Source organism: Mustelus asterias, unplaced genomic scaffold (genome assembly GCF_964213995.1).
Source record: "Mustelus asterias unplaced genomic scaffold, sMusAst1.hap1.1 HAP1_SCAFFOLD_1313, whole genome shotgun sequence".
NCBI classification, from domain to species: Eukaryota; Metazoa; Chordata; class Chondrichthyes; order Carcharhiniformes; family Triakidae; genus Mustelus; species Mustelus asterias.
The window spans coordinates 45,045-60,233 of record NW_027591258.1 but is presented as its reverse complement, the minus strand read 5'-3'; the positions used below and the strand labels follow the sequence as shown (position 1 = coordinate 60,233).

Here is a 15,189-nt window from a genome sequence, read left to right as displayed (position 1 = left end):
GGCAAACAACCCAGTGTGGCCAGAAAGTCTCTTTGATCCTGGAGATGACCCATATCCTGTGGATTCACACGTCCGGGTTGCAGCTGGTTTGTCTTTTAAACTGCAGCCGGGCATTTTAGTTCTTGCCCAATTGTCCCAGAGTGCTTTGCAAATCGCCATTTTAGATGGCCCCGTTTGGCCACAGGTTGGCGGGGGTGGGGGAGGGGGTGGAGGGTGGGCGGCAGAGGGAAGACTCAAGCGTGGGGAGGGGGCTAGGAGGTGGGAGAAGGGTTTTAAGATGGAGGCAATCGCAGTGGACGGAATTCAATTTACACTGCCAAAATGAAACGCGGTCAGTCTGTACAGATTATCGCTTCCCTTCCCCCAACGCCGGACGCAAGAATTTTCCAGAAGCTTTCTCCACAAGTAATGTTCTTCCCACTCAAAGCGATACGCTATGGGTCGATCTATCTCATGGTGCCAAGCAGCACCCGCCCCCCACTGTCTGCCCGGCCTAGCGGCAGTTGCGGGGAGCATCGCACCCTTCTGTTTCCGTGGCAACGTCCTCAGCGGTTCCCGCCGTCCAGGGAGGTGGCCAAAAGGAGTCCGGGTGGAGAGGGGACGGGGGCTGGAAGCGCCTTCTCCGAACCGCGGCCCTCTGGGAGCCGAGAGTCGCCACCTCCCCCTTCGCCCAACCCCCCGCCGCCGCAGCGTTTCATCTGCATTATGTACAGACGGGAAGTCCACCACTCCTGGTCCCCCTTCACACCGCCACTGGCTGTCCCCTCAGCCTCACATCGTCGAACGGACACAAGTCGAGAATCTGAAATGAGAGACGCATTTCGTTATGTTAAAGTGTCAGAGGAAGGGAAGGCGGCCATTTTGTCCCATCGTGACTGACCTGCCCCTTGAATCTTAACTAAAGTAAATTTATTAGTGTCATCTTTGGACACTAAGGGGCAATTTAGCATGGCCAATCCCCCTAACCTGCACATTTTTGGACACTAAGGGGCATTTAGCACGGCCAATCCACCTAACCTGCACATCTTTGGACACAAAGGGGCAATTTAGCACGGCCAATCCACCTAACCTGCACATCTTTGGACACAAAGGGGCAATTTAGCATGGCCAATCCACCTAACCTGCACATCTTTGGACACGAAGGGACAATTTAGCATAGCCAATCCAGTTTACCTGCACATCTTTGGACACTAATGGCAATTTAGCATGGCCAATCCACCTAACCTGCACATCTTTGGACAGTAAGGGGCACCTTAGCAATTTAGTGTCATTTATTAGCGTCACAAGTCATCTTACATTAACACTGCAATGAAGTTACTGCGAAATTCCCCTGGTCGCCACATTCTGGCACCTGTTTGGGTAACACTGAGGGAGAATTTAGCACCCTAACCAGCACGTCTTTCAGACTGTGGGAGGAAACCGGAGCACCCGGAGGAAACCCACGCAGACACGGGGAGAACGTGCAGACTCCGCACAGACAGTGACCCAAGCCGGGAATTGAACCCGGGTCCCTGGCGCTGTGAGGCAGCAGCGCTAACCCACTGTGCTACCGTGTCTCCCAAATGAGTGAACCAGATGTTTTTTTTTAACGACAACAGTTTCATGATCATCTGTGGACTTTAATTCCCAGCTATTTAAATTTCACCATCTGCCGTGGTGGGATTCAAACCAGGGTCCCCCAGATCTTTGCCTGGGTCTCTGGTTTACTAGTTCAGTGACAATACCACGACACCACTGCCTCCCCTGTCCAACTGGGCCTGTACGTCATAGAATCATAGAATCCACAGTGCCGGAGGAGGCCATTTGGCCCACCGGGTCTGCACCAACCACAATCCCACCCAGGCCCTATCCCCATAACCCCACATATTTACCCTGCTAATCCCCCTGACACTAAGGGGCAATTTAGCATGGCCAATCTACCGAACCCGCGCATCTTTGGACACTAAGGGACAATTTAGCATGGCCAATCCCCCTAACCTGCGCATCTTTGGACACTAAGGGACAATTTAGCATGGCCAATCCCCCTAACCAGCACATCTTTGGACACTAAGGGACAATTTAGCATAGCCAATCCACCTGACCTGCACATCTTTGGACACTAAGGGGCAATTTAGCATGGCCAATCCACCTAACCCGCACATCTTTGGAGTGTGGTAGGAAATCGGAGCACCCGGAGGAAACCCGCGCAGACACGGGGGGAACGTGCAAACTCCACACAGACAGTGACCCAAGCTGGGAATCGAACCTGGCTCCCTGGCGCTGTGAGGCAGCAGTTCCATCTTCCTTTCCGCGTCCCACCTCGTAGAGAGGACACGGGGGCTGGGTGGGGCGAGGGAGGGGGCGGGGGGGGCTCTGGGGAAGAGGCAGAAGAGATTTCCACGGACCAGGCCGGAGCCCAGAGATTGGAACACCAGGGGAGTCGGAACAGGCCGAGGTTGTTGGGGAGAGTAGGCCGGGATGGCCAACAGGTGAGAATCTTCCAAATCGTGACGGGCTTTGATGTCTGGTCGCGCGGCTGAGAGGCCGAACCAGGGGGTGGGCGGCGAGACGGAAAGAGACATCCAAGGAATCCTGACGGGAATTCAGGAGAAACTTCCTTCTCCCGGGGAGTGCGGGCAGGAGGACGAGAATGAGGAACTCAACCACTACACACATCGGTGCGTGGGGAGAGTTACTCAGTGAATGGGATTTTGGCCCATCACCCAGACCCTCCTGCTCCCCCCCAGCCTTGCCCCACCCCCCCACCCTCCCTGCCCGCCCACCCCCCCCCCCCCCCCGCCCTCCCGGTACAGACGTCACCTACGTTCCAGTTGCTGTCGGCCAAGTCCATCGGTGTGTCCTCCTCCAAGTTGGGCAGCAGCGGGTCAGCGCCAGCCTGGCAGAGGGCGGAGGCAATGCCGGGGTCCAGCCTGCCCGCCGCCAGGTGCAGGGGGGTGCAGCCGTTGTACATGGGGGCGTCAGGGTCGCCCCCGGCCCGGAGGAGCCGCGAGACCAGACCCAGCTCGCCAAGTTCCACGGCCAGGTGCAGCGCCGTGCGCCCGCTTGTCGCCTCCTGCTGGTCACAATGGGGGAGAGGGGGGGGTCAGCCGGGTAACAGTGTTACGCCCTCCGTCCCCACCGCGCACACATGCAAACTCCCTCCCCACGCACGCACACTCCCTCCCCACGCACGCACACTCCCTCCCCGCGCACGCACACTCCCTCCCCGCGCACGCACACTCCCTCCCCGCGCACGCACACTCCCTCCCCGCGCACGCACACTCCCTCCCCGCGCACGCACTCTCCCTCCCCGCGCACGCACTCTCCCTCCCCGCGCACGCACACTCCCTCCCCGCGCACGCACACTCCCTCCCCGCGCACGCACACTCCCTCCCCGCGCACGCACACTCCCTCCCCGCGCACGCACACTCCCCATGTACACACACTTTCCTCATGTTGTGAAGTTGAGTTTGTGAAGTGTGGTCCCTTTTAAGAGGTGGTTTGGTGTCCGTACTGGGATATCTAAAATGCATGGGGCACACAGGGTACACAGAGTGCAACATTTGTAACCAGGACCAAGCATCAGGGTTGCCTTGGTAACAGGCTTTGCAGGTTTTTGAATTTTGACAGCCTGTCAGTTTAAAGAAGAGACTCCGCTATCAGGAACCTATCGAATTTGGATTTGCTGCTGTTGGCAACATCAGACCAATCCTGGTGTCGGAAAATTCATAGGTCATCAGAGTGATAAAGAGGGACTTAACTATCTGCCTGCAGCTCGACTGAAGAGCTGCCACCTCTCAACACCGAGAGAGGGCAAGAGCATCTCCCTGCCAGCTACAAAATATTTCTCAAGAGAACTCTCCACCCATCTAACCAAGGGTACCAAATCAGAAAGAGCTTACAGACAGTGGAATGGAGAGAAGAACTCCAAAGGTTTCTCCAAAGCCACAAAACCTGGTTGTATATTTTTCGAGAGTGACTAAATTATGTTTTATTTGGGTAATAAATGATCCTTGTATTTATTTGAACAGCATTCCAATAGTATCTTACTTTAATCGATATGTTACTTGTTTAGTTAAAGCTCCCGATTGGTTAAATAAATAATTTGTTAATTATTCACTTAAAGTAAGTGTCAGGTTTTCCTGTTAATGAACCTCTGAACATCACTGAAGAATAATTAACACCTTCCCAAACACTCTCAACTGATTACCAAGCGAGGGAGTCCTCTTTGGGAGATTTGGCGTGGCTTTTCAAAACGGGAACAACTTCTGTGTCGTAACACCCACGCACACACTTCACACCTCATGTACACCCCCCACCCCCCCGAGACAAACACTACCCCCAGGCAGGCACGCTCACCCGACATGCACTGTAACCCAGTGCGCACTAACCACCGGCCCACACTCGCCACTGGCCACACTCGCCACTGGCCACACTCGACACTGGCGCACACTCGCCACTGGCCACACTCGCCACTGGCCACACTCGACACCGGCCCACACTCGCCACTGGCCACACTCGCCACTGGCCACACTCGCCACTGGCCACACTCGACACTGGCCCACACTCGCCACTGGCCACACTCGACACTGGCCCACACTCGCCACTGGCCACACTCGACACTGGCCACACTCGCCACTGGCCACACTCGACACTGGCCACACTCGACACTGGCGCACACTCGCCACCGGCGCACACTCGACACTGGCGCACACTCGCCACTGGCCACACTCGACACCGGCCCACACTCGACACTGGCCACACTCGACACTGGCCCACACTCGCCACTGGCCACACTCGCCACTGGCCCACACTCGACACTGGCCCACACTCGACACTGGCCACACTCGACACTGGCCCACACTCGACACTGGCCACACTCGACACTGGCCCACACTCGCCACTGGCCACACTCGACACTGGGCCACACTCGACACTGGCCCACACTCGACACTGGCCACACTCGACACTGGCCCACACTCGCCACTGGCCACACTCGACACTGGCCCACACTCGCCACTGGCCACACTCGACACTGGGCCACACTCGACACTGGCCCACACTCGCCACTGGCCACACTCGACACTGGCCACACTCGACACTGGCCCACACTCGCCACTGGCCACACTCGCCACCGGCGCACACTCGCCACTGGCCACACTCGCCACCGGCGCACACTCGACACTGGCCCACACTCGCCACTGGCGCACACTCGACACCGGCGCACACTCGACACTGGCCCACACTCGACACTGGGCCACACTCGCCACTGCCCACACTCGACACAGGCCCACACTCGACACTGGCCCACACTCGACACTGGCGCACACTCGACACCGGCCCACACTCGACACTGGCGCACACTCGACACTGGCCCACACTCGCCACTGGCCACACTCGCCACTGGCCCACACTCGACACTGGGCCACACTCGCCACTGGCCACACTCGCCACTGGCCCACACTCGACACTGGGCCACACTCGCCACTGCCCACACTCGACACAGGCCCACACTCGACACTGGCCCACACTCGACACTGGCACACACTCGACACCGGCCCACACTCGACACTGGCGCACACTCGACACCGGCGCACACTCGACACTGGCGCACACTCGACACTGGCCCACACTCGACACTGGCGCACACTCGACACTGGCCCACACTCGACACTGGCGCACACTCAACACTGGCGCACACTCAACACTGGCCACACTCGACACTGGCGCACACTCGACACCGGCGCACACTCAACACTGGCGCACACTCGACACTGGCGCACACTCGACACCGGCGCACACTCAACACTGGCGCACACTCAACACTGGCGCACACTCGACACCGGCGCACACTCAACACTGGCGCACACTCAACACTGGCCACACTCGACACTGGCGCACACTCAACACTGGCGCACACTCAACACTGGCGCACACTCGACACCGGCCCACACTCGCCACTGGCCCACACTCGACACTGGCGCACACTCAACACTGGCCACACTCAACACTGGCGCACACTCAACACTGGCCACACTCAACACTGGCCACACTCAACACAGGCGCACACTCAACACTGGCGCACACTCAACACAGGCCACACTCAACACTGGCGCACACTCGACACTGGCGCACACTCGACACTGGCCACACTCGACACTGGCCCACACTCAACACAGGCGCACACTCAACACTGGCGCACACTCGACACTGGCGCACACTCGACACTGGCCACACTCGACACTGGCCCACACTCGACACTGGCCACACTCGACACCGGCCCACACTCAACACTGGCGCACACTCGCCACTGGCCCACACTCAACACAGGCCACACTCAACACAGGCGCACACTCAACACTGGCGCACACTCAACACTGGCGCACACTCGACACTGGCGCACACTCGACACTGGCCACACTCGACACCGGCCCACACTCAACACTGGCGCACACTCGACACCGGCGCACACTCGACACTGGCGCACACTCAACACTGGCCCACACTCGACACTGGCGCACACTCAACACTGGCCCACACTCGACACTGGCGCACACTCGACACAGGCGCACACTCGACACTGGGCCACACTCGACACAGGCGCACACTCGACACTGGCCACACTCGACACTGGGCCACACTCGACACTGGCGCACACTCGACACTGGGCCACACTCGACACTGGCCCACACTCGACACTGGCCCACACTCGACACTGGCCACACTCGCCACTGCCCACACTCGACACTGGCCACACTCGCCACTGCCCACACTCGACACTGGCCCACACTCGACACTGGCCCACACTCGCCACTGGCCACACTCGCCACTGGCCCACACTCGCCACTGGCCACACTCGCCACTGGCCCACACTCGCCACTGGCCCACACTCGCCACTGGCCACACTCGACACTGGCCACACTCGACACTGGCCACACTCGACACTGGCCACACTCGACACCGGCCCACACTCGACACTGGCCCACACTCGACACTGGCCCACACTCGACACCGGCCCACACTCGACACTGGCCCACACTCGACACTGGCCACACTCGACACTGGGCCACACTCGACACTGGCCACACTCGACACTGGCCACACTCGACACTGGCCACACTCGACACTGGCCCACACTCGACACTGGCCACACTCGCCACTGGCCCACACTCGACACTGGGCCACACTCGCCACTGGCCACACTCGCCACTGGCCACACTCGCCACTGGCCCACACTCGCCACTGGCCACACTCGACACTGGCCACACTCGCCACTGGCCACACTCGACACCGGCCCACACTCGACACTGGCCACACTCGACACCGGCGCACACTCGCCACTGGCCCACACTCGACACTGGCCACACTCGCCACTGGCCCACACTCGACACTGGGCCACACTCGACACTGGCCACACTCGACACTGGCCCACACTCGACACTGGGCCACACTCGACACTGGCCACACTCGACACTGGCCACACTCGACACTGGCCACACTCGACACTGGCCCACACTCGACACTGGCCACACTCGCCACTGGCCCACACTCGACACTGGGCCACACTCGACACTGGCCACACTCGCCACTGGCCCACACTCGACACTGGCCACACTCGACACTGGCCACACTCGACACTGGCCACACTCGACACTGGCCCACACTCGACACTGGCCACACTCGACACTGGCCCACACTCGACACTGGCCCACACTCGACACTGGCCACACTCGACACTGGCCACACTCGACACTGGCCACACTCGACACTGGCCACACTCGACACCGGCCCACACTCGACACTGGCCCACACTCGACACTGGCCACACTCGACACCGGCCCACACTCGACACTGGCCACACTCGACACTGGCCACACTCGACACCGGCCCACACTCGACACTGGCCCACACTCGACACCGGCCCACACTCGCCACTGGCCCACACTCGACACTGGCCACACTCGCCACTGGCCCACACTCGCCACTGGCCACACTCGACACTGGCCACACTCGACACTGGCCACACTCGACACTGGCCCACACTCGCCACTGGCCACACTCGACTCTGGCCACACTCGACACTGGCCACACTCGACACTGGCCCACACTCGACACTGGCCCACACTCGCCACTGGCCACACTCGACACTGGCCACACTCGACACCGGCGCACACTCGACACTGGCCCACACTCGACACTGGCCACACTCGCCACTGGCCCACACTCGACACTGGCCACACTCGACACTGGCCACACTCGACACTGGCCACACTCGACACTGGCCACACTCGACACTGGCCCACACTCGACACTGGCCACACTCGCCACTGGCCCACACTCGACACTGGGCCACACTCGCCACTGGCCACACTCGCCACTGGCCACACTCGCCACTGGCCCACACTCGCCACTGGCCCACACTCGCCACTGGCCCACACTCGACACTGGCCACACTCGACACCGGCCCACACTCGACACCGGCGCACACTCGCCACTGGCCCACACTCGACACTGGCCACACTCGACACTGGGCCACACTCGACACAGGCCTACACTCGACACTGGCCCACACTCGACACTGGCCCACACTCGACACCGGCCCACACTCGACACTGGCCCACACTCGACACTGGCCACACTCGACACCGGCCCACACTCGACACTGGCCACACTCGACACCGGCCCACACTCGACACCGGGCCACACTCGACACTGGCCCACACTCGACACTGGCCACACTCGCCACTGGCCCACACTCGACACCGGCCCACACTCGACACTGGCCACACTCGACACTGGCCACACTCGACACCGGCCCACACTCGACACTGGCCACACTCGACACCGGCCCACACTCGACACCGGCGCACACTCGCCACTGGCCCACACTCGACACTGGCCACACTCGACACTGGCCACACTCGACACTGGCCCACACTCGACACTGGCCCACACTCGACACCGGCCCACACTCGACACCGGCCCACACTCGACACTGGCCCACACTCGACACTGGCCACACTCGACACCGGCCCACACTCGACACTGGCCACACTCGACACCGGCCCACACTCGACACTGGCCACACTCGACACTGGCCCACACTCGACACTGGCCACACTCGCCACTGGCCCACACTCGACACTGGGCCACACTCGACACTGGCCACACTCGACACTGGCCACACTCGCCACTGGCCACACTCGCCACTGGCCCACACTCGACACTGGGCCACACTCGACACTGGCCACACTCGACACTGGCCACACTCGACACTGGCCACACTCGCCACTGGCGCACACTCGACACTGGCCCACACTCGACACTGGCCACACTCGACACTGGCCCACACTCGACACTGGCCACACTCGACACTGGCCCACACTCGACACTGGCCCACACTCGACACTGGCCCACACTCGACACCGGCCCACACTCGACACTGGGCCACACTCGACACTGGCCCACACTCGACACTGGCCCACACTCGCCACTGGCCACACTCGCCACTGGCCACACTCGACACTGGCCACACTCGACACAGGCCCACACTCGACACAGGCCCACACTCGACACTGGCCCACACTCGACACTGGCCCACACTCGACACAGGCCCACACTCGCCACTGGCCACACTCGACACAGGCCCACACTCGCCACTGGCCACACTCGACACAGGCCCACACTCGACACTGGCCACACTCGACACAGGCCCACACTCGACACCGGCCCACACTCGACACAGGCCCACACTCGCCACTGGCCACACTCGACACTGGCCCACACTCGACACAGGCCCACACTCGACACTGGCCACACTCGACACAGGCCCACACTCGCCACTGGCCACACTCGACACTGGCCACACTCGACACTGGCCACACTCGACACCGGCCCACACTCGACACAGGCCCACACTCGACACTGGCCACACTCGCCACTGGCCCACACTCGACACTGGCCCACACTCGACACTGGCCCACACTCGACACTGGCCCACACTCGACACTGGCCCACACTCGACACTGGCCCACACTCGACACTGGCCCACACTCGACACTGGCCACACTCGCCACTGGCCACACTCGACACTGGCCACACTCGACACTGGCCCACACTCGACACTGGCCCACACTCGACACTGGCCCACACTCGACACTGGCCACACTCGCCACTGGCCCACACTCGACACTGGCCACACTCGACACTGGCCCACACTCGACACTGGCCCACACTCGACACTGGCCCACACTCGACACTGGCCACACTCGACACTGGCCCACACTCGCCACTGGCGCACACTCGACACTGGCCACACTCGACACTGGCCACACTCGACACCGGCCCACACTCGACACAGGCCCACACTCGACACTGGCCACACTCGCCACTGGCCCACACTCGACACTGGCCACACTCGACACTGGCCACACTCGCCACTGGCCACACTCGACACTGGCCACACTCGACACTGGCCCACACTCGACACTGGCCACACTCGACACTGGCCACACTCGACACCGGCCCACACTCGACACAGGCCCACACTCGCCACTGGCCCACACTCGCCACTGGCCACACTCGACACTGGCCACACTCGCCACTGGCCACACTCGACACTGGCCACACTCGACACTGGCCACACTCGCCACTGGCCACACTCGACACTGGCCACACTCGCCACTGGCCCACACTCGACACTGGCCCACACTCGACACCGGCCCACACTCGACACTGGCGCACACTCGACACTGGCCACACTCGCCACTGGCCCACACTCGACACTGGGCCACACTCGACACTGGCCACACTCGACACTGGCGCACACTCGACACTGGCGCACACTCGCCACCGGCCCACACTCGACACCGGCCCACACTCGACACCGGCCCACACTCGACACCGGCCCACACTCGACACTGGCCCACACTCGCCACTGGCCCACACTCGACACTGGCCCACACTCGACACCGGCCCACACTCGACACCGGCCCACACTCGACACTGGCCACACTCGACACTGGCCCACACTCGACACTGGCGCACACTCGACACTGGCCCACACTCGACACTGGCCACACTCGACACTGGCCCACACTCGACACTGGCGCACACTCGACACTGGCCACACTCGACACTGGCCACACTCGACACTGGCGCACACTCGACACTGGCCACACTCGACACTGGGCCACACTCGACACCGGCCCACACTCGACACTGGCCCACACTCGACACTGGCCACACTCGACACTGGCCACACTCGCCACTGGCCCACACTCGACACTGGCCCACACTCGACACTGGCCACACTCGACACTGGCCCACACTCGACACTGGCGCACACTCGACACTGGCCCACACTCGACACTGGCCACACTCGACACCGGCGCACACTCGCCACTGGCGCACACTCGACACTGGCCCACACTCGACACTGGGCCACACTCGACACTGGCCCACACTCGACACTGGCCCACACTCGACACTGGCCCACACTCGACACTGGCCCACACTCGACACTGGCGCACACTCGACACTGGCGCACACTCGACACCGGCCCACACTCGACACTGGCCCACACTCGCCACTGGCCACACTCGACACTGGCCACACTCGACACCGGCGCACACTCGCCACTGGCCCACACTCGACACTGGCCACACTCGACACTGGGCCACACTCGACACAGGCCCACACTCGACACTGGCCACACTCGACACTGGGCCACACTCGACACTGGCCCACACTCGACACTGGCCACACTCGACACCGGCCCACACTCGACACCGGCGCACACTCGCCACTGGCCCACACTCGACACTGGCCACACTCGACACTGGCCCACACTCGACACCGGCCCACACTCGCCACTGGCCCACACTCGCCACTGGCGCACACTCGACACCGGCCCACACTCGACACCGGCCCACACTCGCCACCGGCGCACACTCGACACCGGCCCACACTCGACACCGGCCCACACTCGACACCGGCCCACACTCGACACTGGCCCACACTCGACACTGGCCACACTCGACACCGGCCCACACTCGACACTGGCCACACTCGACACCGGCCCACACTCGACACTGGCCACACTCGACACTGGCCCACACTCGACACTGGCCACACTCGACACTGGCCACACTCGCCACTGGCCCACACTCGACACTGGGCCACACTCGACACTGGCCACACTCGACACTGGCCACACTCGCCACTGGCCACACTCGCCACTGGCCCACACTCGACACTGGGCCACACTCGACACTGGCCACACTCGACACTGGCCACACTCGACACTGGCCACACTCGCCACTGGCGCACACTCGACACTGGCCCACACTCGACACTGGCCACACTCGACACTGGCCCACACTCGACACTGGCCACACTCGACACTGGCCCACACTCGACACTGGCCCACACTCGACACTGGCCCACACTCGACACCGGCCCACACTCGACACTGGGCCACACTCGACACTGGCCCACACTCGACACTGGCCCACACTCGCCACTGGCCACACTCGCCACTGGCCACACTCGACACTGGCCACACTCGACACAGGCCCACACTCGACACAGGCCCACACTCGACACTGGCCCACACTCGACACAGGCCCACACTCGACACAGGCCCACACTCGCCACTGGCCACACTCCACACAGGCCCACACTCGCCACTGGCCACACTCGACACAGGCCCACACTCGACACTGGCCACACTCGACACAGGCCCACACTCGACACCGGCCCACACTCGACACAGGCCCACACTCGCCACTGGCCACACTCGACACTGGCCCACACTCGACACAGGCCCACACTCGACACTGGCCACACTCGACACAGGCCCACACTCGCCACTGGCCACACTCGACACTGGCCACACTCGACACTGGCCACACTCGACACCGGCCCACACTCGACACAGGCCCACACTCGACACTGGCCACACTCGCCACTGGCCCACACTCGACACTGGCCCACACTCGACACTGGCCCACACTCGACACTGGCCCACACTCGACACTGGCCCACACTCGACACTGGCCCACACTCGACACTGGCCCACACTCGACACTGGCCACACTCGCCACTGGCCCACACTCGACACTGGCCACACTCGACACTGGCCCACACTCGACACTGGCCCACACTCGACACTGGCCCACACTCGACACTGGCCACACTCGCCACTGGCCCACACTCGACACTGGCCACACTCGACACTGGCCCACACTCGACACTGGCCCACACTCGACACTGGCCCACACTCGACACTGGCCACACTCGACACTGGCCCACACTCGCCACTGGCGCACACTCGACACTGGCCACACTCGACACTGGCCACACTCGACACCGGCCCACACTCGACACAGGCCCACACTCGACACTGGCCACACTCGCCACTGGCCCACACTCGACACTGGCCACACTCGACACTGGCCACACTCGCCACTGGCCACACTCGACACTGGCCACACTCGACACTGGCCCACACTCGACACTGGCCACACTCGACACTGGCCACACTCGACACCGGCCCACACTCGACACAGGCCCACACTCGCCACTGGCCCACACTCGCCACTGGCCACACTCGACACTGGCCACACTCGCCACTGGCCACACTCGACACTGGCCACACTCGACACTGGCCACACTCGCCACTGGCCACACTCGACACTGGCCACACTCGCCACTGGCCCACACTCGACACTGGCCCACACTCGACACCGGCCCACACTCGACACTGGCGCACACTCGACACTGGCCACACTCGCCACTGGCCCACACTCGACACTGGGCCACACTCGACACTGGCCACACTCGACACCGGCCCACACTCGACACCGGCCCACACTCGACACCGGCCCACACTCGACACTGGCCCACACTCGACACTGGCCACACTCGACACCGGCCCACACTCGACACTGGCCACACTCGACACCGGCCCACACTCGACACTGGCCACACTCGACACTGGCCCACACTCGACACTGGCCACACTCGACACTGGCCACACTCGCCACTGGCCCACACTCGACACTGGGCCACACTCGACACTGGCCACACTCGACACTGGCCACACTCGCCACTGGCCACACTCGCCACTGGCCCACACTCGACACTGGGCCACACTCGACACTGGCCACACTCGACACTGGCCACACTCGACACTGGCCACACTCGCCACTGGCGCACACTCGACACTGGCCCACACTCGACACTGGCCACACTCGACACTGGCCCACACTCGACACTGGCCACACTCGACACTGGCCCACACTCGACACTGGCCCACACTCGACACTGGCCCACACTCGACACCGGCCCACACTCGACACTGGGCCACACTCGACACTGGCCCACACTCGACACTGGCCCACACTCGCCACTGGCCACACTCGCCACTGGCCACACTCGACACTGGCCACACTCGACACAGGCCCACACTCGACACAGGCCCACACTCGACACTGGCCCACACTCGACACAGGCCCACACTCGACACAGGCCCACACTCGCCACTGGCCACACTCCACACAGGCCCACACTCGCCACTGGCCACACTCGACACAGGCCCACACTCGACACTGGCCACACTCGACACAGGCCCACACTCGACACCGGCCCACACTCGACACAGGCCCACACTCGCCACTGGCCACACTCGACACTGGCCCACACTCGACACAGGCCCACACTCGACACTGGCCACACTCGACACAGGCCCACACTCGCCACTGGCCACACTCGACACTGGCCACACTCGACACTGGCCACACTCGACACCGGCCCACACTCGACACAGGCCCACACTCGACACTGGCCACACTCGCCACTGGCCCACACTCGACACTGGCCCACACTCGACACTGGCCCACACTCGACACTGGCCCACACTCGACACTGGCCCACACTCGACACTGGCCCACACTCGACACTGGCCCACACTCGACACTGGCCACACTCGCCACTGGCCCACACTCGACACTGGCCACACTCGACACTGGCCCACACTCGACACTGGCCCACACTCGACACTGGCCCACACTCGACACTGGCCACACTCGCCACTGGCCCACACTCGACACTGGCCACACTCGACACTGGCCCACACTCGACACTGGCCCACACTCGACACTGGCCCACACTCGACACTGGCCACACTCGACACTGGCCCACACTCGC

General features: G+C 62.6%; 1 protein-coding gene across 2 annotated transcripts in view; it reads right to left on the bottom strand.

Annotated features, from left to right (window-relative positions):
• Window positions 1-206: 206 nt before the first annotated feature.
• The window catches only part of LOC144488125 (NF-kappa-B inhibitor epsilon-like), a 44,327-nt gene continuing 29,344 nt past the window's right edge, over window positions 207-15,189 (bottom strand). The window contains exons 5-6 of one of the 2 annotated variants that reach the window (XM_078206149.1): window positions 2,804-3,052; window positions 207-802 (exon numbers count right to left, since the gene is read on the bottom strand). In XM_078206149.1, the coding sequence (XP_078062275.1) occupies window positions 743-802; window positions 2,804-3,052 (309 nt within the window). In that variant the 3' untranslated portion in view covers window positions 207-742. Of the gene's footprint in view, window positions 803-2,803; window positions 3,056-15,189 lie in introns of both variants that reach the window. The other variant, XM_078206148.1, reaches the window with a different exon arrangement.